Genomic DNA, 27,202 nt, shown 5'->3' on the forward strand with positions numbered 1-27,202 from the left:
ACTAATAAACTAAGATTTATGATGTGTCCAAAATGAAAACTTCTATGGCACCAAAGAGAAGCATGAGGTGCTGGGCTGGGAGACTGATGGAAGGGTTTCTTTCCGGGACACAGGACCTTCTCATCCCCAGCAGCCTCTCCTGCATGTCCACAGACATTCTGAGCTGACCAAAGCTGCATTAGGCTGCCAGTAACTTTGGAATTTATATTGGTGCTTACTGTAATAATTCATGTACAGGAAATACTTAAGACTTAAATATTTTTGGTAGATATATTTACTCACAATATGCTACTATTTTACTCACCCAGGCTCCAGAATAAAATGAAGCTTATCAGCCAGTTTTCTCTTGGAACAACAAGGATGCCTTGCAACAGCCAGCCTGCCCGTGAAAGCTGGGGCAGTGCAGCACAGGGAGGAAAAAGTAACGTAGAGATTGGGGAAGATGCTCACTGTGAAGGTACATAATGATGATATGGTCTGAAACTTTTTGAGAAAAAATGTTTGAAAGGAAACAAGCAGGGGTTGGGGTTGGGAGCAGGGTGCTGGCCAGCCAGATGCAGGAGATGTTGCCTCTCAGAGATACAGCTGATCCTCAGAGCTGAAAAGATATAAACAAAGACATATAATGGAGAAGTAAGGCAGCTCCCACCAGCCTCTTCGCATTAAACCTGTTTAAAAAAATCGGTAGAAGCAAGGTCTCAGGGGCTGAGAGGCTCCTTTCTCTTAGCATCTCTCCTCCTCCCGCCTGTGCTGCTGCCCCCGCGTGAGGGCGTCTGCCGCAGGCCTGCGCCCTCCCTTCCCTTCCCTTCCACTCCCCTCCCTTGCTCGCGGGGCCGGGCCGGGGGCGGCCGCCCCGCCGCCCCCGCCCCGCGCCACCAGCCCGCGCCGGCGAGGGGCAGCGGCGGGAGCGGCTCCGCGATCGCACAGCGGCAGCAGCGGGATGCGGCGGGGAGCCGGAGCGGGGCAGCCGCGGCGGCGGCGGCTGCTGCTGGCGGCGGCTGTGCTGGGGGCCCTGTGGTGCGCCGCGGCGGCGGGCGGCGGGGGCCGGCGGCGGGCGGCCAGCCTGGGCGAGATGCTGCGGGAGGTGGAGGCGCTCATGGAGGACACGCAGCACAAGCTGCGCAACGCGGTGCAGGAGGTGAGGGGGCGCCGGGCGGCCGCGGGCTGGGGCTCCCCGCACCTGCGGGCGGGCAGCGCCGCGCTAACGGTTGCCGCGCGGCCGTTAAACCGCCGCGTTCTGTCAGCGCCGCAGCGCGCGGCCTCGGCGGCGGCTCTCGCCTCACAAGCGCGGCGGCAAGCGGCCGCGGAGACCCGGCCACCGGTGCGGGGAGGCGGGCGTGGGTGCCGGGCAGCGAGCCCCGCACGGAGCCGGCACCGCCTCTGCCGCGCTCCTGTCTGTGTCTGGCACGGTTTTTTTGCACTTCAGGCGTTTTATTTTATTTGTTTATTTATTTACCCTCCTTCGCAGATCTTCCAAGCAGTCTCTGCTCATTTCTGGTGTTGTGCTGCTACTGGCTCTTGCACAAACCTCCTCTGCGTTTGCGGTGCATGTGTTGTGGCGCTGGAGGGTGCTTAGCAGCAGACCTGTCTGTGCCGGCAAATAGCGAGGGGTTTGAACTAAGGAAAAAAACACATGGCAGGGGGAGGACTGGATAGTTACTTTAGTATCACTGTACAGATAGGGACTAAGACACAGGAGATAATCCCAAAAAAGGATTTAGAGAGGTAAGGCTGTCCTGAAAATACAGGTAGGGAAGCAGCTTACTCTTGGTATCATTGTCTCAATCTCAAATTACATGCCTAAAATCTCACAGGACCTGTTTCAAAACCAGGAGGACTTAAATCTAGATCCTGAGCCATTGCCTTATATCTCGGTCAAAAGATTCCTGTTATTTATGGTCTTTTTTTCTTTTGTGTTAAAGATCTTTCTTTTAATTCTGTCTGTCTTGAGGGGGAAGAAAAACATTTTACTGACAATCTACTGGGGAAACAAAGCTTTGTCTATTTTAATCAGATTGTTTCTGATTTTTTTTGTCATCTAGACAATTACTCTGTTCTACCTCTTTGCTCCATTGTATTTAGACTGTAAACACAGTGAGACAAACCATTTTTTAAGTATGCTTTACAATGCCAAAAATATGCTCAGTCATAAATAAGGTTGTAGTTAAAATTTCTGCTGATTTTACTGTTCTTATAGACAATGTTTATTCTGGATTGAGGACTGATCTGTATGCAGCACAAAATGGGGAATGTCTGAGCCACATGATAGCAATTAATGCTTTATACTTAAAAGGGTTTGCAGCTGTCATTTAAAACAAGCAGACACACCAAAAGGAAGAGGTTTTGTCCTGGAAAAAATTCTGTTGTTCAGCCTGACTGAACTTGTGGCCTCATAACTCTGTTACAGAGATTGCAAAATAACAAAAGTGACAAAATTTACTCAGAGTTTGTATTGTTTACAGGACTCATACCCTTTTGTTGTGCTTACTCTGTTTTCCAATTCAGAGAGCACTCTCATGACCTTCTTTTCTGCATTTAAGTCTTTATCTGGCATGCGGAGACAATGGGAAACGAAACAGGGAATCCAGCAGTCTGGATGTGTGTGCCCTGATCTAACAGGACCCCTTCTGTTAACTTTAAGGGGCTTTGGCTATGGCTCTTTGTCCTTCCAGAATATTTTCTCCCCATTGTTGGATGGGAAAGCCTGTCCTAAGTGTTTAGTGTTTTTCCGGGAAAGAGAGAGAGCTGGACTCCTGACTGATGCAGATGCCTGTGTAGATACGAATAGTCACTAATCTCAGCATATTTTTTCCTTGTTACCTGCATAGTCCAGAGCTCAAGGGTTTAGCTTTTCAGCATTTCTCTAGTCCGTTAAAAGCTGCCATGGTCACTCTCTGAAAACGGCTGAGTGAGTGCTTCCATGCAGTGGGGATCTTTACTAATAACATCATGTAATTAAACAAGTATTACTAAGGGCAGGACGAGAAGTGTTACTTGTTCTGTTTTATCTAATCATTGCTAATTTTCAGTTCATTTATTTAAATTTGCCAGATGGAAGCTGAAGAGGAAGGGGCAAAAAAACTGTCAGAAGTAAACTTTGAAAACTTACCTCCCACCTACCACAATGAGTCCAACACAGAAACCAGAATTGGTAATACGACTGTTCAGACTCACCAAGAAATTGATAAGGTATGAGAAAACACAGATAGAAAGCTGCTGGGTCTTACATAAGCTCTTCTCCAAAAGTAAAAACGGTTCTGCATGCTTTGGGGAAGAGTACTGTTAACTTCCTTTGATGCTGATTACTTTGGGGTTTGATTGTGTGCAATTTGCTTGCCTGATCACTGTGGGGGCATATGTGGTTAAAGGTTAATGTGAAATAATTTATTTTGTTTAACTGCTGCCAATAATGTGGGCTTTGAAGAGAAATGCCTACTAAAAATGGAGCATGGGTATGGCAATTATACAAAGCATAAAAGAATGATCATCTCCTGCTCATTTAGCTTCGTTACAGTGACATATTAAATAGATGAGGAGGTAGCCTTGTCAGTCCTCCTTCCTCCTCCCCCATGGTTTTATCCAACTCCAAGAAAATGGGGTGCGGTGGTGGGGGAAAGTTACTTTTGAAGAACATCAGACTGAGAGTAAGAAGGGGCTAATACAGTATCACAGTTTGATTTATTGTTCCTCTTTTGCCACATCAGGTTACAGATAACAAAACTGGATCAACAATTTATTCTGAGACAGTTATTACATCTATAAAAGATGGAGAAAACAAAAGAAATCATGTAAGTGAACACACATTTCCTTTTGAAAATTAAACAAATACTTAGCATTTATCATTCAGAAAAAAGTGGTATAATTAATAGATTGGGCTAGCCAGATTTCTGAGTATTTTAAAATAAACAAAACCATTAGGTGCAAGCAGTCAGATTTTTTTTCTTGGTAATATTATATTACAAATTGGAAGGAGAGTTTCAATGTGGTGGTTAGTCAGGGTGCTTTTTCTGATTATTGAACTCTTCTGTCAAATGTAAATATTGCACTCAAGTGGCAAAGGTAGTTATACAGCTCTTTCCAGTAAGTCTTAATAAGCCGTTCATATAACACTGCATTCTAGATGTTCTGTCTGTGCTTTTGAGTTTTATAAAAAAAATGCTTTACAGAATTTTAACACTGGAAAATAAATCCCAAACTGTCTATGATGGGTAGGCAGTTGAACAATATATGGCCCTATTTGCTTTTCGGCCTAGCCTAGTGGTGGAGAATTGTTTGTGAAATGTCATTTGGGGAGGGGAAGAAGGGAGCGAAATAAATTCCTGTCACCTCTAGAAACAGTTGTTTGGACGTTTTAAAGAATTAAGAATATTATTTGCCTAAGTTTTGCAAAGACAGATGCATTTACTGCACTTGTTTGTCGATAGTCTCATTAGAAATTCCCATCTTAAATGCAGGTTTTAGGGCCCTTGTCTGCAAGACAAGAGATGATGAGTTGGATATATCAAATAGTTCCACATTTTTGTATCAGAGTAATATCCTTATCCACAGGACTCATGAGAAAATGAATCTACATGAAAAGAAAATCCTATATTTTTGATGATAGAGTTGTTTTGCTACATAAGGAACCACAGTGAAAGGCAGAGGCAGTGAAAACTATTACTACAGGAAATAGTAAAATCACATGCATATTCTTCTGATCTTACGAGCATTTAAATGAGCACTTAAACTTATACATTTTGTCTCAAGTTTTTAACTGGCACGTGTTGGTAGTAACTAGAAAATCAGCTTCTGTTGGCTGGCTTTTTAATATTCCATCCAGCACTAGACCTCCCTGCAAATTAGTAATAAAACATTGCACCGTTGAAATTGGTAACAGTTAGTAAGTATTTCATTTTCCTTTCACTCCAAAGTCCAAATGCTGATTAGATTAAGAAACCAAACTATCCAGTGATTCTAGCAGTTGTCAGATATACAGCTGCAGCAACAACCAGGTGTTAAGTCTTGCAAAATTTCTGCCAGTGAAGACAATGGCACGTACCTTGTCATATTCTACTTAAAACAGCTATTAGATTTTCGTCAGTTCTGGTCACCTCAATGGACTTCCTTCATGCTCTTACTAGGACAGGGCTTCCTGTTTACAGAATCACACAATCACAGAATGGTTGAGGTTGGAAGGGACCTCTGGAGATCATCTAGTTTAACCCCTCTGCTCAGGCAGGATCACCTAGAACATGTTAGACAGGATCGTGTCCAGACAGATTTTGAATATCTCCAGAGAAGAAGACTCTGCAGCCTCTCCAGGCAACCTGTTCCAGGGCTCTGTCACTCTCACAGTGAAGAAATTCCCCCTCACATTCAGGTAGAACTTCCTGTGCTTCAATTTCTGCCCACTGCCTCTTGTCGTGTCACATGAAACAACTGGAAAGAGTTTGTCCCCGTCCCCTTGACACCCTCCCTTCAGGTACTTAGTCTTCTCTTCTCCAGGCTAAACAGGCCCAGCTCTCACAGCCATTCCTCATAGGGCAGGTGCTCCAGCCCTCTGATCATCTTTGTAGCCCTACGCTGGACTCTCTGCAGTAGCTCCATCTCTCTCTCGTACTGGGGAGCCCAGAACTGGACACAGGATTCGAGATGAGGCCTCCCCAGGGCTGAGTAGAGGGGCAGGATCACCTCCCTCTGCCTGCTGGCAACACTGTTCCCAATGCACCCCAGGAGACCATTGGCCTTCTTGGCCACAAGGGCACATTGCTGCCTCATGGTCAACTTGTCATCCACCAGCACTCCCAGGTCCTTCTCTGCAGAGCTGTTTTCCAGCAGGTCAGCCCCCAGCTTGTCCTGGTGCCTAGGGTTATTTTGCCCTAGGTACAGGACCCTGCACTTGCCAATGTTGACATTCATGAGGGTCTTCTCTGCCCAGCCTGTCTAGAGCTCTCTGCATGGCAGCACAGCCCTCAGGTGTATCAGCCACTGCTCCCAGTTTGGTGTTGTCAGCAAACTTGCTGAGGAGGCACTCTGTCCCCTCCTCCAGGTCATTGATGAATAAATTGAACAAGACTGGAGCCAGTACTGACCCCTGGGGGACACCACTACCTACAGGCCTCCTTTTTCTTCTACTCTCCATGACCTTTCAAAGATGATGGAGAGCAGCCTAACAATAACATCCACCAGCTCCCTTGGCACATCATGGGTGCACCCAAGGCCTATGGATCTGTGGGTGTAAGGTTTGCCTAAATGATCTCTAAGCCAATCCTCCTCAACCAAGGGAAAGTCTTCCCTCCTCCAGACTTTCTCTCGTGTCTGCAGGTTCTGGAGTTCCTGAAGGCTGACCTTAGTAGTAAAGACTGAAGCAAAGGAGGCATTCAGTAACTCTGCCTTCTCTGTGCCTTCATCACCAGGGTACCCACCCCATTCAGCAGTGGGCCCATATTCTCCCTAGTCTTCCTTTTGCTACTGATGTATTTGAGGAAGCCCTTCTTGTTGTCCTTGATATCTCTTGCTAGATTTAATTCCGAATGGGCCTTTGCCTTCCTCATTGCGTTCCTGATCCTCTCACAGTGTTCCTGTATTCCTCCCAGGTGGTCTGTTCCCTTTTCCACATTCTGTGTTGTTTTTTCCTTCTGTTTGAGTTTTGCCAGGAGCATCTTCCTCATCCATGTAGGTCTCCTGCACCTTTTACTTGACTTCTTACGCATAGGAATGCACCAATCTTGAGCTTGGATGAAATGATCTTTGAATATTAACCAGCTCTCTTGGGCCCCCTTTCCCTCTAGGGTCCTAACCCATGGGATTCCTCCAAGTAAGTCCCTGAAGAGGCCAAAATTTGCTCTCTTGAGATATTTGTGATCCTACTTATTGTCTTGCTTCCTCCATGCAGGATCCTGAACTCCACCACCTCGTGGTTACTCTAGCCAAGGCTGTCCCCAGCCTTCATATCTTCAACCAGTTCTTCTTTGTTGGTTAGTACAAGGTCCAGCAGCACACCTCTCCTTGTTGGCTGCTTCCCTACCTGGGTCAAAAAGTTATCATTTATGCTCTGCAGGAACCTACTGGACTGTTTGTGCCTAGCGGTATTGTCTTTCCAGCAGATATCAGGGTGGTTGAAGTCCCTCAAATTAGTTTACTCTGATAGGTGGCTTTGTATGACTATCCTCTGACTAAATTTTCCTTCTTCCAGTTCCTATTTTAATACTGTTATGAAAGTTGAAAATGACAAGTAGCAACAATAAAGTTGCTTGTGTATTCTGTACTTGGATTTTCTTGTATTTGGCAAAGCTAATAATGAGATGATGTGTTAAGTCAAGGTACAAAATAAATTTTAACAATTCTAAGCTACATTTTGGTTTTATATACAAACTGGTATATTTAACATATTCTAAGATGCTTTTTAATAATGAAATGTATTTAATGAAGGAAATTCAAGTGGGTTTTTGTTTTTGTTTTTCTTTTTTAAGCAAATATGGTCATCTTCAAAAATGGTGTATAAAGAAAAGCAAACCTTTCAATATTCTTTAGCAATGGATACAACACTCTGGTGTAGTTTCACAATGTATTTTGTTTGCTTGTCATAGGCATCTATCCACTCATCACAGCTGTAAAAATCTACATTTTCCTTTTGGGAAAATTGCCTCACTTACCGAACCAGTGCTGCATCCAGATCCAACATCATGATTAGTCTTCCAGCAAAAGAATTTGAGGGCTGAATACAAACATTTGTCAAATTTCATGATAGCAGTCCTTATTCCATTATGAAGTAGGTGTAAGCAGAACTAACAAGTTAACTAAGTTAACTCCAAATCATTTAAACACTGGGGAGCTTTCTTCATCAACATCCTTACTGCAGCTTCTGATGAAAATTCCATTCCCCTCTCCCACTTATTTTGAACTTTGAACATGTCAAGGGTACAGACACCTTATTTAGAGGTTGCCAAGTTAGATGAAAAAGGTAAATGCAAAAAACAACCAACAGGCATGCTTGGTTGTTATTTAAGGAAAGAGGGCAAACATGCATATATTAGTTTGGCTGAGAGATGCCTAGCAGAAGGAAGTCTAAAAATACTTGAAAATTGTAAACGTTAAGGAGGAATATGAATTACTTAGGGTACTACAAGGGCAAAGAACTATTCTAGGAGTAATTGCATGAGACTGAGAACTGGAAAATAGGATTAGAGCAGGAAAAACATGCTGCCAAGGAGAGATCTATCATGTGGAAGAAAGATTTTGTCCAAGGCCCTATTGCTTTGATCTATAAATTTAAGATAAAAATACTGGGAAAATGAATTGCAGAAAAATTTGCAGTGGCTCCTTAGGTCATTTTTAGATACTTAATTTTCATATCTAAAGTGTTGTGACATTGTGGAATGTTGCAGTTGCTCTCCAGACAGCAGGTTTCCCCTGCATGTTTGATGCTGGAAGAGTTGTTCTGCTTTTTTGCTGCTTATTTTACATGGTAGCAACAAAGCAATGAGTGTTTAGCTCTTGTATTCTCCAGGCAGCTGCAAATGGAAACCTTTTGAAATCTGTTTGGAGATTACCTCTGTGGACTTCTGTATACAACTAGTATATGCTGTTCTGTAAAATACATTCTTAATATTTATCAGTGATTTATCCCGCTGCTTGGTGTTGTAGTTTATAATTATATCTGTAAGTATTGACAGTCATTTGAAAAGGGCAGATACTGACATTTTCTAATAAAGCTCTTTGATGGAAAAGTTGGTAGCAGAGGCTGTAGGGGGCCAGCTGCCTGGAACAGGACCTGCATTTTGATGCTACTCAGGTAGCCTTCGGGTTGGTGCTCTCTTTAGAACAGCACTTCTGTTTATGTTTTCACTCTGAAAAATAGAGGAAATAGGCATGTGGTACCACATAAACTCTAGTTTTATGCTTGCTGGGAACTTTGACTGCTGAAAGCCAAACCTGTTTCATAGGTTCAGTTTGTAGGTTCAATTTATAGGTGTGGTTTAGAAAAGTTAAAGATTCTCACAGCTCCTGTTCTTTAGGTACTGTGACTACAATTAAGTGGTAAATATGAGAATTCATTGAACAGCTTAGCAAACCACCTATTCTGAAACGTGATCTCTGTATAATTGATTACAGCAGTAATTAATGATAACTGCAACTCCACAACAAATATATGTATATACAGCGCACACACTCATGTACACACACACATACACACACACACACACTGCATATACGCTGTTACAGAAATATTAGGGATAATCTTCGCCCCATACTTTTCTCTCTCAGACAGTGTTTCTTTTTGGCTTTGCATCACACAAGCATTCACTTTAGACAGTCCTTGTTGTTAGTAAATGATTCGGTTGATTGTATTGTGCTGGCCAGAAGACTATCAGTGTTCTAAGTCTCCAGAAGAGGAACTGGGCTGCTTGCCATTTCTGGCACTGAAATCCAGCTCTTGAGTGGTGCTGCATTATTTGGAGGTGCCATTTACATTCCCAGACTAACTTTCCCTTTCTCGGATGTCAGTGAGGATTGACAGTCACCAACATAGTTGACAGGCTTAGATCCAAAAGTCCTGCATCACTAAAGAGGTCAAATACAGGCTGGTCATGCAGATTTTTGTATCCATAAAGGGTTTTACCCCTACTTGCACCTGGGCTTAGAGCCCAAATGTTCTGTAATTTACTTCTCTTGGGAACGTTTGGTTAGGATGCAAGTTAAAAGAATTATTACAGTAGCAAACTCAAGTGTAGAACCTAATTAAAATAGCATCATTCTTTAGTAACATTCAAAGATCAAAATATTGCCCTTTTTTGGCTAGTCATGTTTCAATTGTGATACGTTAGCCTAACTAGTGAAAAGCAAGCATGAAAAATAAAATGAAAAAGAAAAGGTACAGTAAAGATTCGCTACATAAAGCTGAATTTAGCTGAATTTATCACTTTCATTCAGAATAATATTTTAGATAAACTACCTGTTTAACTCAAGGCTAGTGTATCTAAGGATTTTTTTTTCTGTGTTCATTTGCTTAAAAAAAAAAAGCAATAAGTGTTTTTTATCAAGTATATATTTTTTGTAAATCAAACTTTCTATGAAAGTTGGTATGTAGTAGTATGTATGTGTACATAGAAAGTATGTATACATAGAAGTATACCTGATTGCTCTCAATTCACTTTCTTAAAACAGATTTTTAAAGATGCTGATTCTAAGGATGATGTACTAGTGAGCTGGGAGAGTATCATGCATTATTCATTTGGCTTTAGCACAGTTCCTGTAAAAAATACACCTTTCTTCTGCCTGTCTTCATTTGTAGAGTTTTTTTTTTTTTTTTTTTTTTTTTTTTTTTTTTTTTTCCCAAGCACAACTGTGTCTTGTCAATATTTAAAAAGTAAGGTCAGTGTTTTTTTTGTGGGAGAGTTAGGAGAGTTCCATCTGCTGCAATTCTGTGCAAGGTGCTTACTCTTTCTCTGCACGGGATGTGGTGTCTGTATGCATACATATGTTTGGTATCTGCCTTCTGCAGATACAGCAACTAGCTAGTAAGTATTTTTGAACAGTCTCAGGTCCTTAGGAAATAAGCCCATGAAAGCAGGGCATTATTTCTGAAGCTAGAGGGTGCTGGCTGGATCCCTGCAGCTCTGTTCAGGAAAGACTCGCTTACCATTGTGAAATCTCTTTTATGCAGAGCAAGCTGACTTGACAGGTTCTGGAGGTGACTGTCTGGTGGTTGTTTCTTAAGTAATTACGGGCTTGACCTTAATGTTTATTTAAGAAAGTTGCCTGGAGAATAGAAACTTCAATAATTTTAAAGATTTATCTGTATAGATAAAATAGAATCCTCATACTGATGGCCCATTTAAAGCCTCTTACAGCCTGTAAGTAGAAAGATTTATCTTTACTTCAATAACAAAATACTAAACAGAAATAGAAAATAGTAAATATTACTCTCTTGGTACCTATCTCCCCCAAAAGCTTGCAAGGCAAAATTTTCTAGAGAAAAATCTCTTTTAAATATCTAAGCTGTAGCACATCATAACCAAGCATCCAGTTCTCTGGGGAGATCCAGAACTGATAAAATAATTGCTGGAATCCCTTTTGAGCAACTTCTATATGATTTCCCTAAATGTGTTCACAGCCACATACTGGAGTTGCAATATCAGAGATTCATGCTGCTCCAAGGAGGGGGTTCCTACCAATACTGAAGAGAAAAGAAACTTTGAAAATTGAGAAGCAAGCATTAGTGGAAGGGAAATTGCAATTTGTTCATTAGCAGCACTGTAGGGAAGTAGTTAATAGGAGAAGTTAGAACATGCAACATCTTGGTGTTGCCTTCTGCTTCCTGTTAATATCTCAGGACAGACACTTGTTTAGGTCATTCCAGTCCAACATTTTAGTTCAATCTTTTTGTTTCATTTTTCAAAGAATTTCTAGACCCTTGTGACTTGTAGTCAAAAACCTTAAACTATCAGTAGAGATATTAAGTGCATTCTTGGCTTGAAATCCTGGTCCCTTGCTAGCCAAATATCCTGGAATAGCTAAATCTGGTAGTTTTTCTATCCTTAGGCATTTAATTAATTTGCACTTTTAGGTTCCTTTTGGTTAACTGTCTAATCTGCACTGTTGACATCACTTGTTACATGCATCATCTCTTGTCTAGTACATTCCTCCCCTTAGGTCATTTTTAATGTAGGGGTAGAGAAAAGTACACAATTTATTGTACTTCTTAAGTAATGATTTGAGAGAGAATTAACAGATCTGAATCAATTGTCATTCTTTTCATATTCATATACTAAACACAGTAGCTTGAATAGATTATTACAATCATAGTGTAGACTAAAGTTTTCTGCAAAATGCATGAATAGCTTACAGCAGCACTCATTTTAAAAGGTGTAACCTAGTTCCACCACTCCTTTGTAAGCAGAATATCTACATGCTATTGCACTGTCTTCCTTCACATTCTATTGTTATGTTTTAAGTAGTTCTTCTCAAGTGCTTGCAAATCATAACTTTAAATTTTAAAACAAAAAGCCTCTTGTAGGCTAGATTCCCTTCTAGTCCCAATCTGCCTGAATTCCTGCAGCAAGACTACTATGTCTTTTCTTATCTTACCCTACACAAAAAACTATTGCTTTTCACTAGCAGATCTACCCTCTATTTCTGTCAGTCTCTTTTATAGCCTCTCCAAAGCATTGTGATGTGCATTTTACCGTTCTAGTGTGTAACTTTGTTAACCTGTCGAATCCTAGCAATCTACTTAGAGTCCACAGTTACTTCACTGGAGAAGATATCTAGTAGTCATGCAAAGTGAAGCTAGGAGTTGGGGATTTTGAGCCCACTTAATGAAACAGCATTCTGATAATGATCCTGAGAGGCTTGGATAGTGATACCAGTGTCCTGTTTTGAAATGAGCAAATGCATCCCCTGGCTTGTGTTGGAGAGCCAAGACTCTTCGGTCAAGCAGGGTTCAGACATTCTGAACATTTTTATGAAGATGTTTGTTTTCATTTCTTTTTTTCAGTGCCAATCTTGGCAATATAGAGTGTGAAGCTTAGGGGAATGTAGAAAAGAAGACAAGTAGCTTGTGCTTGTTGCAGTAGAAACACAATTGAAAATGATAGAGAGAATGTCAAAAAGGGAGAGAGGAAGTAGCAGAGATGAGAAAAATTGTGCCAATGGTCTATTGTCTCTGCTTTTGGAATACTCTTAGGGTATGCATCTTGTTTGTAGAGAAAGATATACACCCTTCCTGAACAGAAGGTATGATGGAGTGTACATGTACCTCGAGTGTTCATATCTAACTCCACAGGTATGAAGTGCTTCTTAGTGATGCAGAGGCTATTAAGAGATTTAATTTAGCTCACTGATGATAAGATGGTTAGTACAAGTAACAGTGTATCTCTAAGATCAAAATTTTATTGGTCATCTGATGTTCACTGGACTGCAGCCAGAAAAACCTGAATGTTAGCCTCAGTGAATGGAAAGACCTGTCAGCAGGGGTTTGCAAAACATGAGTGTTGCTACTGATCCTGCAGGAAGAAATGTCTCCAGAGAAGAATGATGGGAAAGCTATGTAATCACCAGCAGAAATGTGAATCATAGGGCTCTGACTACACCTTTATTTTCTGACCTTAGTGCATTCTGTGTTAGCTTGTCTCCTTAAAGAGAACACTACCTAGAAAGCTGTGGATCCACATGAAGAATCAGGAACAAGTGTGTACAAATATATGAATATATGATGCTTTTGTAATACTGTAGAGCTGCAATAGCCATGATGTGGAGAAAAGTGAGACCACAGTTTCTATGGACTCAGATATCATGCTTGGTGATCCTGAACAAGCAAGCAGGTGTAAACAGCTGCAAGACCTTATCAGAGTGAAGAGAAGCAAGGTGCCATTTGCTGAGAGATGGGGCAAACCAGGCAGGTGTTTTGGCTGAAAATACAGCAACCAAAGGTCAGAAAACACAGCTCATTATCACATATTTCTTACCTTAAATAGTGTTTTTTAAATTTACAGGAAAAGAACTGATACAAAAGAAACTGGGATACTCTTAATTAAAGGTATCCTGCTCTCATTTATATCTGCAAGAGTCTGAAGTAATTCAGATAACTTTAGTGAATTAACTTTACTAGTAAAGAAAAAACCTAAAAAAGAATGACTAGGATTTCCTGTATATTTTTCTATTGTTCTGGTTCAGTGCAAGTTTCCCCTGTCAAGTAAGGCAAACAAAACTCTTTAGTACTAATTAATATTCTGAAAGCAATGATCCTTATTAGTAATTCAGGTCTATGCCTGTGTTTACAGTTGTTTTAAAATTTGCCAGACCCTCATATGCTGTAATAAGGTGTATATCTATTCCAGTTAAACTCTGAACAAAAAGAGTATTTTAATGCAAAAACATACTAGCTGAAGAACTGCCTCTCCATTTCTATCTGCCATTTGAGTGGCTAAATATTAAAGGGAGAAAAATTTTCTTGGAATAAATATATCCTCACCAAAAATAAGCTATTACTGTAACACAGTCACAGTACCTAGAATTAATTCAGTTCTCAGGGTGATCGTGTTAGTACAAACAGAACAAGAAATCAGGTTTATCCCTAAAAGACTACAAGACAGACTTTCTCTTGAAGGGAGTAAGCGTGCATCCATTGCTTCTTTAGTGTCCAGCTGAGAGCCTAAAATATCAAAATCTTCCAGTGATAGAAATGATGTATTCTAATGCTTTTCTACCTTCACTAGAAAGGCTCTATTGCAGCAATTTAAACCCATTCTTGTCCCATTTACATCTAGGAAAATAAAATAGTCCCTTTTGTCTATGGTAACAGCAGTCTCCCACATAGTCATCTCTGCTTTAGGCATAGTCTGTTGTGGATGAGTTATTACCCATATTTAGTATTTCTGTTCTTATTATTATAGTATAATTATCTTTGGCTGACACCTTAAATAGTACCCTATTCCACAGTAAGGCTGTGGAAACCGTGAGCTCTCAAAAATGTGAATCACGTAAGAACAAAACACATAAGATTTGAAAGAAATTCTGAATAAATTCTGAACTGGGGGCAGGCTGGCATCTTACTGTCTGTGCTACCCTTAATTTAGTGATTAAGATTAGCAGGGAGCTAATAAATATAGAAATCCTGTTTTTCCTTTCTCATAGGTATTTCACATCATTGCTTTGTAGGGCTACTCTAGATTGTTTTGGTTTTAAAAAATTTCAGAATTTACATAGTTCGGCAGTGAATCATGGAAACCTCGTAGCAACTTCCAGTTGTAGAGAGGAGATGCCTGCATTAAAGTTCAGCCTCTGGGCACACCGTTTTTTGAGAGCTGTATCTTTATATGATTACTGACTACTTGGAAATAATGGCCCTTTAGAGCTCAGTAGCACAAGTTTACAGTGTTTCCATAACTGTTACTGTTTTTCAAGTTACTTGGAATAAAAACTGCAGTGTTCTAGACCACAAGATTTTAGACATATTTCTGGATATTAAATGTCAAAGAATTTCTGTTGTCCAATTAATACCTCCATAGGAAGGATACACTTTTATATTTGGACAATTTATTGCAAAATACTTAGGGAAATTTTCTTCATAAACATGAATCATATTTTATCCTCATTTGATAATCATATACCATGTGAAAGAAGTTCTCTTAACATGGACATTAGATGTAAACGGCTATTGCTCTTGGGTTTCAAATACTCTGATTTCAGAACCTTCTTTTCTCTATATTATTACAAATATACAAGATCTTGAAGTTTTTGTGAAATAAAAAAGGAACTGAGTCCACAGCATGGCATCAAGTTTCAGGAAGGCTTAAGGGAAGATTTTCTTGCCTGAATTGCTACCATCCTGCTTTGCCTATTGTAGATATTGGCTTGACAAACAGAAGGAAAAAAACAGAATTTTTCATGCTAAAACTTGTCATTGCTACTCAAGGCCAAATGCATGGGACAAGAAGAGACTGCTGCTATTGAATGCAGCTATTGCAATGTGTAGCCATATATGTATGTGTCTCTCTCTATATATGTGTATATCCTATGGTCCACTGCAGATTAGGTAGGATTTTGTTCCCTTTACTTACACACGAAAAGCTGTTCCAGACTTCACTCCTTTCTTAGTTGGATACCTTTTAGTTTGCAGACTAAGTTAATTCACTGCCAGGTTATGATTTACATATATATATTTTGTCTGCCAAAACTGAACAGTTCTCCTAGTGTGCTTCCTCTGATACCATTGCAAAATAGACTGAAATAAGTATTTTGCACTGTGTTCCTGATGGTGCATCTCTACCAATGTACTGCTCAGAAGCATTCACTGAGACTGTAGTCTTGCTAGGGTCAGATTATTGCAGCACTTACTGAGTAAAAGAGGGGGGATGGGAAAAAAAATCAAGTGAATGCTTTTGCAGAAGGTCCTGCTCTGTAATTGTAACAGGACATACAAAGTTTTGGAGGACAGATGAACAGAATGTGATCTGATGGAGCATCCAGTTATTATTGTCCTTAGTATCCCAACTGAGACATTTATCAGGGATCTTATATTATTTGATTTTGATTGTGTGTCCTCTTTTTCCCATGAAATCTCAGTTCCTTGAAGCTGTAGATAATGTGAGATTTTATTTATTTTTTAACCAGAAACACTAACTGCCTGGGAGTCTGGTCAGTGATAGGATCACTGTGTTTGTGGTGAGAATAAGCAGATGATAGAGAAGGGGGTGAACTTCTTACACTAGCTTTTGTGGCAAAGCTGGTTTATCAGGTGACTACACGCTGCTCAATTAATTCCCTGAGCATTTCTACAGCATATTAGGGCTCATGTAACTATGCTGCTTTTGGTACCTAAAGCCAAGTTCAAATAGCACTGGATGTGACCAACACCCCATAGTTTTCAACTCACATGACCAATCTTTTCAGTGTCCTTTTTTTAACGATAGTCCTTATTTTTATGAGTGATATTTACTTGGCAGGACAGGAGTCCTTTGCTTTGCTGAAAAGGATTACAGAGCTTTTAAGCTATTTCAAGGCAAATTAATTCATATCTCGTTAAAGATGAATGCATTATGATGTGCCCTGCCCAGACAATTAAGAGGTTAGGAACCAGAACACTATTGCAATTCAAACTATAAAGCAGTATTCCTGTCTATGTAATTCTGTCATTTTTCTAATACATGTAGTATATAAAGCAGTTTTTATGCTTTTTCCTTTAGTACTCAGTAGCTTTTAACCATCTGCAAGAGTAACAGAGAAGTTTTTAAGACCAGTCCTGTGTGGTGTGTCTTGTAGCAATTAAAAACTGGAAAAGGACATGTAAACCAAGAAGTAAACATTAACCCTTGGAAGTGCTAATTGCTGAGAAATTCCAATTTTAGTGTGAACAAGTGATTTTACAAGAGCAATTCAGCTATGGCTGAAATTATCAGTTTCTCACAGCTATGCTCTGGTAAGCCCTGGAACTGGCTGGGAAGGATGCATAGCTACCATTTATGGAGGTTCACATTTGAGTTTTACTTGGTTCACAAGTCTTGGAAGAGGAAATTTCTTCCTCTTGGAAGAGGAGTTTTTAAGAAATATGTGAAGAAGCTTTTTGTTTAGAAAAGCTTTTGAAGCACAGTTGTCCCAGCAGACTGCAAGAGGTTTCCCCAGATTGTTATTAAAAATAATTTTCTGATTATTGCACCAGCTGCTTCTTTTAGCATAGCTTCATTTGTGTATCTCCTGGCAAGATTTCTGAACATGTCTGAATTCAGTGCACTTTGCCTCTATATTTTACAGCTTGTGAACGTGAAATCCATAGAGGGTTAGAAATGAACACTTCAGAATGGCCATCACTTTGATGCAATGCGCTATTTTGGCTTACAGGCATTGCCAAAACAAAAAATGTGCCTGCCTCTCCTGGGTTGTTAGATGGTTTCAAAAGGCTTGTAGTCACAAACTGCAATAGGATCAGAATAAGCAAGGAAATGAAGCCACTTAGTTTCCATAGGGAAGGAAAAAATGGTTCTACTGTTTGAATGCCACTTACTTTTCTCATGGATTCAGTGTCAGAGCAGTCAGTGATCTTGGCAGACAGCTGTAGTGAAGAGTTTCTTCACTACAGCTCTTCACTACAGCTACACCTTACCAACAGGAGTGTTTTCTGTTCCATTCACTTCCTCCTTTCTTTTTCAGGCTTGATAAATGTGTTAATTACCACTGAAAAAAATGTATATGAAGTCACCAGCAGCCCTTTCCTCTCTGCTTTCTTGGATTCTAAGTTAAAGCCTGAAGAGCCAAGAAGGCAAGGGAAATTTGTTCCAGACAGACATTTGTCTGTCCCAGACAAATATTTGCTGAAGATATGAGTAGTGAAGAGAGAGTTTTGTTTAAAATTATCTTTGAAGAAAGAGTTTTTGAAGATGTGGTAACTATAACTATATGAACACTATAACTATATGAACATTGCAAATGAAAGCGGGTTTCTGAAGGCAAGCAGATTAACTCTGGCCTTGTAGTTCTGCTTTTTAAACTTACGGTGTTATATGGGTAGAGGATAACACAGTCCACATTGCAGTTGGCTGTCCTCCACCATTCAAGTACGATCTGCCAAAATAGCCCAAAGTGCTTTCAAGGACAAAGGCATGTCACTAGGTGAAGTGTAGAGACTGTCCTATTACACTGAAAAAAAAACTGTTGTATTTGTATGCTTTTCCACATAATGTAAACATTCAACTAGAAGGAATGTGCTCTTGTCAAAACCTGTTACACCAGTTCTGACTTGTTCACTCCCATGCCATTGCACACCTGGGCATCTATTTCATTTTTCTGGTGGTGGTGTTAGTGCCATACTTCACTATCACCATAGTCCTTAACTTTTCAAAATCCCAAATGTAGAAGCTAACCATTTCTTAAGAAAGCAAATGATATGTTGGCATAATATGCCAAAGACAAGAAAATCTAAGTTTCTTTCAGCCACAGTTCAGTTTTAAAAGCCTTACTCAAAGCAAAGGGAACCTTTTCCACAAATTTCAGTTGTCTTTTGTTTTGTTTTCTTTTGTTTTTTTCCTGTGGGCTTTGGAACAGATCCCAGCCTCCAAATTGCTTTCAGGTGTTACAGGATATTAACTGTAGGGTACAATATTATAATTAAGAGTCCAAAGGATGCTAAGTTTATACTTACAGCTCCTTCCTGACTTCTGCTGTTTACAGGTCATGCCATACTAATAGGCAATCCTACTTTTACTCTGCATTCTTCTTTAGCAGCTCTCAATAAGCGTATTTCCTTGCTGCTACATTAGATTCACTGGTGTAACTTCATAATGCATTTCAGAGAGATATACAGCACTGGAAGTGTAGCTAATTCTCTGCTGCATGTCAGAAGCTAGTGCTTTCTCTCTGCAGTGTACGCACACTGCTGCCTCTACAAAGACAAAAAATAAGTTAGCTTGCAGAATTCTAGAAAGGATTTTTTTTTGTATTCCATTGCAGTTAATGAAGATACTTAGTTTTGCTACTTGTTTGACAGTTGTTCTTTCTCAAGTTTTTTGTGAAGCTATAGTGTGATTAAGGGGAAAAAAAAGCTACATATATTCATGTGTAAGTGTTGCTGGGTTCTGCACTGACATTTGGATTATAATAAATACTTGAGTGAAGGAGGCTGGTTTGGAGGGTGGCACCAGATTTCACAGATTTAAGAGAGTATATGAAAATAGTCTTTGCCTTGCCTGGAAAGAAAACTGTGAAGGAATTTTTTTCCCCAACTGAAAAAAACTCGTAAAATTGGGATTCTGAACTGCTGAGACATAATTCAGTAAAAGGATAAAAAGGGGGATTTGGCAGGGGAATCATGAGTGCAAGAAAAAACATTGACTGGAGAACTGCAACTTTGATGTTAGGTGGTTTCAGAGCTAGAGAGAGTTATTCCATGAGCTTAAAAACGATTATGGCAAGATTCCTCCTCTAGAAAGTAACAATTGGAAAAACTGACTAAATGAAGCCTGGCTGCTTGCCTGAAAGCCTATGGAATAGGAATAAAATAGTATAGTTTATTTTGAATATAGCTTGGCGCAGATAGAGGGATTCATGAAAGAAGCTGACAGAGCTAGCTGCTAACTGGGAACCACAAAACCTCAAACATACTACATAACATTTTGATTTCTACCCAGCTGATTATGTAGCAACTCAAACTTAAAAGTAAACAAGCAAAGCACATATTATTACTGTGCTAGAAAAATGAAGCTGCAAATGCATTATGGTAGTTTATAGAAGCCTGGATTCAGTGATACTGAGTTCTTAAAATAATAGCTGAAATAACTGCTTCTTAATTATAAACACGTAACTGACTTAAAAAGGAACGAGGATGCAGATTGTGCTTGCCTTCTGTTCTACGCACTGCGTAATCAAAGTGTTTGAAAAAAACATCTCTAATGGCTAGAATGGGTTACCCAAACTCTGCTTTTCATGAAGAGCAGCCTTGTTTCATAAAGTGCAAGTAGCTTTTATAAACTTGAATATGAAGAAGATGTGAAGACAGTATAGCCCTTTCAGAGTGTAGTCATTTCCGTTTTCAAATGATTATGGGTGAGCTTCACTTAAATTTCTTACTGAGCTGCCTGTATTATTTATTCACAATTTACATTTCAGCCCAGCTGATCATGTACAAACAAAACCCAATTAAAGTGGGGCTGAGGAAGTCAGTGAGTTTGGGGGAAAATGACCTAAGGAAGTAGAAATACAAAATTAAAAGCTGAATAGAAACTTTAAATAAAGGATGCACAGCCAGGAGTTGATCTGCTCCAGAAAATTAGATTAATATCTACAAAGGAGTTGTCAAGTAGTTTCTTCAGAGGCTTCTGGAATTTTTGTATAACTCCTTTATTTTGATACTGGCAAGTAACAAAAATTTAACATCAACCTTATGATGACAAAAACCAAAATGCAGTACAAGTGACTCATGCAGGAACTGTGCTGTAATTTTTTCTTCTATTGGCTAGATTGTTTCTAGCCTGGAGAAAACACATTTCAGAGAACAGGGCTAATCACAGTTTTGAAGAAGTAACCATTAAATGGGAACAAAAGGCAGATTCCCTGTGAACCAGATATTCCAGAGATACACAGGCATACATACGTACTCTCCATATTAGACTCTTCCTCACTGGTGTACCTAAAGAGCCTGCAAAGCTGTTTTGTTCTTTAATTATGTATTAAAAAAAAAGGAGGGGGAAGAATTGGACCAGTTTGTACTTTCACCCTGTGCAGCACAGATGGAAAGCGAGCCTTCTCCATCACAGCACTTGTGGGATTTCTGGGTGGAGCAACTTCAGTTGGAGTCCGTGGTTCAGATAGGAACTTGGACATCCCTCTCAGCTCAAGCGCATGAACACTTTTGTTAAGGCCATGAAATACTTCCAGGCTTGAAAAAGCTAAACATGTTGCCTAAGCACCTTGCAAGCTTGAAGCCTACTCTGGTTGTGTAGCTAGAAGCAAAGGTTGATATAGCGTGCATTAGGGAACTGAGTTTTTTTTATTATTATTTATTTATCCTCCCTTTGATGTATATGGCTCTTAAATACATGCCAATCCTAGATTAGTATTCAAATCTATCTACTAAATAATCATGTGCAGTAAGTAATCTCTGGGGGGGAGGGGAACACTGAGTTTGTAATATGCATTTTGAAAGCATGTGAAATACAAATTACATTCTTGGCCTGGCTAAAACTTAGCAAAGGTGAGCTTGCTCCATTGACAGCAAGGAACTAGCAGAGGAATGACATCAGCTGAGAATCTATTCCTGCATATTTTGCAATATTGAGATGAAATTGAAAGGAGGATTTGAAATTTGTGTGTGTAGGTATTTAGATATTTGCAGCTGTGAGCTTGCAGGTGATGAGCCATAGCAATAGTTACATCACAGACATGCTAATAACCAAGAAAAGGAAATTAAGTGGCGTAATGACATATATTGCCTTCCAAAAGTACAGGCTGTAACATAGTGCTGGTGTTACCATAATGTTTCAGAAATGCTTAATTTTCCAGTCCCGTGGAGAGCACTACAGTTTGAGCATAGAAGCTGTTGCTGACAGAAGTGCAAAGATTCTTAAGTTTGTCTTAGAAGAATTTGTCTGCCTCTTACAAAGGAGGCCAGAGGAGTTAGCAGGAAACAGATTTCTCCCTTCAGCTTGTTCTTACTTGCTTACGGCGGCTAGCTATGCTGCTGTGTTTCTGAAGTTAGCACTGGTGTTGCTGGGTAAGAGGAGGGACACAAGTATAAAGCTACCTGGCCTGGAATCAAGCAAGCTGTTGCAGATATCTCCCACAGAGCATGAAGATACTCCTCCTGGCTGCTGCAGTGTAGCCTCTTCCCTTCAGTCTTGCCTGCCTTCTAGAAAACAGCCTGTGGTAATGAATCACAGCTAAACACTGATACAAGTGGAAGAGACTTAATGCAAATTTCTTGTTTCCTTTGCTCAAAAGAGCACAGCAAGGAGTGAATTAATTTTCTTAAATTTGCTTCTATTAATATTTCTACAAGAAGCTAAGCCACCTAACGCTTTGAGGGCAACAACTAAGTGTGCCAGGAGAACAATTATTTTACTATAGAGCTGTTGTCATATGGAAAGACCCAAGGAAAGCTTTTTTTCTGAGTTTCCAAATAAGAAATATAATCAATTTCCTTTTTTAAGAACTTCTGGCATTTCAAGGAGAGATATGGATTTCTGTCACATCGTGGCAAATCACACTTTTATCCTTTTCTTTAGGAGTGTATCATTGACGAAGACTGTGAAACAGGGAAATATTGCCAATTCTCCAGCTTAGAGTACAAGTGTCAGCTCTGTAAAACCCAGCATACAGTAAGTCCTGAATGATATGTGATGTTATGTGGTCTTTAGAAACTCACTACGTATATTATTGTTGCTGATGTCAGCAAACCAAACTGTTACATAAAGATGTAGTTTTCCCTGTGAAGCTGAAAAATGGATGAGTGGTTTCCCTCCCCCCCCCCCCCCCCCCCAATTTTAACACTACTAAGTTACAAAGTTTCTGTTCTTGCACACTTAAAAACCTGCCCCTGCTCCACCTGACTCCTGCTTGACTTCAGTTAGGTGGAGTAAGGACAGCATAAACTAAGGCACTATTCCCATAGTGATGGGAAAAGAGCGAGTATCATCCTAATTCTTCAGGCTCAGTTGAGAGTTGGCCATTTCCAGGTATTGACTCCCAGAGAGGAGAATTGCAGCAGGCTAATGTCTTCCCTGCGTTGACCACTTATACAATGTTGTAGCTCAGTTCTTACTGTCGGGATCTTATAGGAATCATTTACATTATTTGAATCCATGAACCTCAGGAAGCAGTCTGTCTTTTGAGTTAAAAGACAGATATTGTTGGTAGTAGCTATAGCTAGATTATTTACAGGAGGTGACAGCTGTGTGAGAAGTTCACGCTTTTTTTTTATAAGGAGAATAAGCTTTAAATTCAGTCTTCTAAAAAAAAGTCTTTTATCTAAACATCCCTTTCCATTTATCACAGTGATGGGCTATGGTGAAGCAAATCATTTCTCCAAGCATTTGCAGACTATTAAGTCCAGAAGCAAACCAACATTGCTGTAAAGTCAGATAATCAATAGAATTATTATAATCTAAAAGCAACAGGCTGCTCCTGCAATGATTTTAAAACTAAATTTGGTAACTTCAGGGAGCTTTAATGACTTTGCTGGATTGAATGCTTGCTTAAACACAGTACCTACAGAATTTCAGCTCAAGCATCATTAAGAAAGCTTATTCTTTGTGCTTTACAAGCTGTTAAATTGATCATTTTTCAAATTAACACAGAATAATTAAAAAACAAGATTAGGATGTTGCTGAAACCTAAACCCTCCCCCAACCCTACTTTTCTATGCAGTTCTCAGTAGAACATTAGTAGTATAAGTAAGGTAAAAATTGTGTCCTAGCTCCACTCCTGTTGCAAAGTGAGCTGAGACTGAAGGTGGCTAATAAGTTCTCTTAGAACCTCCACAATAGCACAAACAAACAAAAAACCCTCTTTATAATTAATAGGTCCTAACAGTGCTAGTGTAGTACTACTTCTAGCCACATGCGAGCACATCCCATGTGTTACACTGGAAAAGAAATACTTCTGATTTTGTATGGCTGCCCAGACAGGGCTTTACGCAGACTAAAAACAAAACAAACAACAACCTCTTAAAGTGCTGATCTTCTAGGAATCTTTAAGATATTCAAACTACTTAAAAACAAAACCCCCACCCAGAATGACACACTGATTTCATCGAGTTGATTCATTAGGTTTGTGCAGTTGAAACATTGGTACAACTGTCATCAAGGCTATCTAGAGATTTGCAATTCTCCTTTTCAAAGACACTTGGTTACAACTAAGGCACAGTTCATATTAGAAGTAAAAACAGGATTTTGCTAAGATTGAGTTTTGCTCCTTGAAAGCAACTCTTCTGAACAAACTATAAATTAGTGTGTTTAACAGTGGAAGAAGCAATATTTTTGTACTTTTTTTTTTTTGTTTCCCTTGAATGCAAAAGTCTGTCCTGAAATGCACGTTATACTTCAGGATGTCTGACTTTGGACAGTTATCATGTAAATGCTAAAAAAAAAAAAAAAAAAAAAAAAAAAAAAAAAAAAAAAAAGTTCAGAGCTTGCAAGACTGAAAGTATACTATATGTTAAGTGGTGCCATAACTCTGTCCTTGAGGCCTTGTCTATCAAACAGTTCTAGGTGTGCTTAAGTTGAGAACATATGCATGTAATATTCCTGCTGTTTAAACAGACTTGCTTATGTCCAAAACACTCACAGTTGTCTTCAGGACCAGGGTCTAAATCTGTGCTTAGCTGCCTGTTGATACATATAATTAGTGTTAGAGTGACAGTTTTGTCTTGTACTTTTCCATTTATAAGCATTGCTCACGGGATGTTGAATGCTGTGGAGACCAGCTTTGCGTTTGGGGTGAGTGCAGGAAAGCTGTTTCAAAGGGAGAGAATGGCACCATTTGTGAGAACCAACATGACTGCAACCCTGGAACGTGCTGTGCTTTTCAGAAAGGTATAGAGGTTTTGGTTTTTTATTCTATTTGTCTTACAATACAGGAGTGTTCATATTTAGCTCTTTTGCCCAAGTGAAGTGGTTAAATCTGTATGATATCACTGGGTTGGTCATTCTCCCTTGTCCTGTGGAATACACTATGCTAGCTTCATTATAAAAGCTTTAATAGCATTAGGAGTAGGAAGTAGTGTGACAGGAGCATACAATGGTGAAAGAAAAGCCTACTGCACAGAAATAGTGAGAACAGTGTAAGAAATATAAAAATTTAATGTTTATAAAGCATCTGAGTCATTTAAAAGCTGCAGATCTGTCAAACTTTCACTCAACATAGCAAAAATAAAGACATGAAAAATGGCTGACAAATTGATATGAGCTTATTAAAAGTGGCTTTACCCTTACGTCAGCAGATTGACCATCAGAATCAAATTGCAGATACATTTTGTACTCTGAGTTTTATACAAACTGTCTATGGCACCTCAATATGCAATACTCACTGGATAGACAGGACACACAGGAATGATATTTGAGATTAGGTTGCCAGTTCCACACAGGAATGTAAAACTTTATTTTAAAAAAAAAGGAGAAGAGGAGGAGGAGAAGATAAAGAGGCCTGGAATGAGTCCTAAATCCTACCTGGTCAACCCTCTCTCCTCCCAGCTTCTTTGCTGTTTTCCACCTACCAGTTTCTCACTGCTTCTGTCATAGCTCTTCTAATTTTTATACTGAGAAGACACAGTTCTAATTATCTTTCTATCCAGGGAGACATTTTGCTGTATTGCTCTCTCCTGTTTCTTTTTAGTGAGCAAGGGGTTACTTTTTACCTTCACTGACAAACGGTTGGGCTGCCTCTCCTGCCTTATCTCACTGGTGGATCAGGCTACTAGGGCATTTCAGGAGAATGAAGCTCATTTTAAGCATCATCTAAATGCAAGTCAGCCTGGTTTTTTTTTTCTTTTTTTTCTTTTTTCTTTTTTTCCCCTTGTTGACTTGGAATAATACACAGTAGACTTGCCATGTTAAGAAAACTTGGTTTCAGTAAGATTTGGTTAGATCATTTTTGGTTTATTTTCCCTTCATCAGCATTCCCTCCTAAAGCAATTACAGGTTTTGCTGAGCTCTATCAGAGATTTGTTTGTAATCTCTAACCCTGAAAGAACAGTTTTCATAAGGGCTCATGCTGCCACATCAGTAAGGTGTGGCAACTGGTGTGAGTAGTGTTAGGCAAGGGAATACTGCTTCTATAGCTCTGACTTCCATGGGATTTGAACAAGCAGCATCTTAATGCTGATTATTTCCACTGCATAAAACCTTCACACTGGTTTGAACACAAGATAGCGCTTGGCCTGAAAACAAACAAATTTAGAATAAACTTTTAACTGAGGAGGGAAAAATAGATAAAAATATTGACTAAAATTGGTGGAACACTCATTAAAACTTAACAGAGCTCCTCATTAAAGGCGATAGATTTCATTCTCTGTGGTTGTCTGCTTGAGCAGTGCTTTATGGTCTTCTGGTTAGGTGCAAGTGCAATTTAGGCTTAACCTTAAGGCCTTTTTCCATGACTGGAGCATTGCAAAAGATTGCACTAATATACGGTAAGACTGCATTTTTAATGGATATTTTGTATATTAAAAAAACAGAGTATCCACTACTAGTCTGTTTTGGAATTAGAAATTGATGGTACATAAACATATGTATTTTTAAACAAGCCTGTTGTATACAACTTTGATTGTGAACTCTTCAGGTCTTGTCTTATGTCATAACACAAAAAGTGAGGTGAGTGGACTAGAGAAGAAAGAGAATCTAATAGGGACATCTGGAAAAGTTGGATTCAAGATAAAACTCAAAACACTGCACCTTACTAGCACCAGGAAACCCAAACTACGTAGCCTAAATAATTCCTTAGGCAGGTTGAAATTCACCTCTGTGCAGAAACAGGGTGTCAAGCCCCCTATTGCTGTCAGTTTTGCTTATTGTAGAATCATCTATGTAACAAACTGAATGGCTGGGTAGCAATTATAACAACCTCGTTATTTAGTCTTTTGAACAGTTGTTCTGTACTTGCAATCTCTGTACTTGTATGTAAAGATGTAACAAAACAGGCTAATTAACACAGATACTTCTATAACAGAAATATTTCTACATGCAGGTTTTAAACCATTAAAACTGTGTTGCAAAGAATTCAATGGTAGTTTTATCCTCTTTAGAACAATCTTTAAAATCCCCAAGTGATGGAGTTGCACATTATATTGACAGTAGTTTTTATGAGTAAGTGGGAGTGGATCTTGCTCATTAAGCATAAATTTAAGTCTTAATAGCCTTCAGTTGTCTTACTCCTACCTAGTGGAAAGAGGGTTAAGCAATGTGTAAGTAGACTTAAAAAGAAGTTAAGTAATTCTGTCTTTGCCTGTCTTGTGTATAGAACTGAAGTTTTGAATTAGATCAGCTCGGTTTAACACTCAGTTAATGAGTTCTCTTGAACTTAACTTGCTTTGTCATGCAGAACTACTGTTTCCTGTATGCAGTCCATTACCTGAAGAAGGTGAACCTTGCCATGATCCTTCCAACAGACTTCTCAACCTGATCACCTGGGAATTGGAACCCGATGGAGTACTTGAGCGATGCCCATGTGCAAGTGGCTTGATCTGCCAACCTCAGAGGTAAAAGATCCTCACTTAAAAGCGTTTTGACTTACCGTGGCG

The 27,202-nt window shown here is 39.5% G+C and overlaps 1 protein-coding gene across 1 annotated transcript in view; it reads left to right on the plus strand.

Annotated features, from left to right (window-relative positions):
* Positions 1-885: 885 nt before the first annotated feature.
* Positions 886-27,202, plus strand: part of DKK3 (dickkopf WNT signaling pathway inhibitor 3) — a 28,735-nt gene continuing 2,418 nt past the window's right edge. Inside the window, exons 1-6 of the mRNA XM_062577871.1 lie at positions 886-1,138; positions 3,052-3,189; positions 3,705-3,788; positions 22,194-22,286; positions 24,356-24,500; positions 27,004-27,160. Of these exons, the coding sequence (XP_062433855.1) occupies positions 941-1,138; positions 3,052-3,189; positions 3,705-3,788; positions 22,194-22,286; positions 24,356-24,500; positions 27,004-27,160 (815 nt within the window). The 5' untranslated portion in view covers positions 886-940. The remainder of the gene's footprint in view (positions 1,139-3,051; positions 3,190-3,704; positions 3,789-22,193; positions 22,287-24,355; positions 24,501-27,003; positions 27,161-27,202) is intronic.

Source organism: Rhea pennata, chromosome 5 (assembly GCF_028389875.1).
Source record: "Rhea pennata isolate bPtePen1 chromosome 5, bPtePen1.pri, whole genome shotgun sequence".
Taxonomy (NCBI): Eukaryota; Metazoa; Chordata; class Aves; order Rheiformes; family Rheidae; genus Rhea; species Rhea pennata.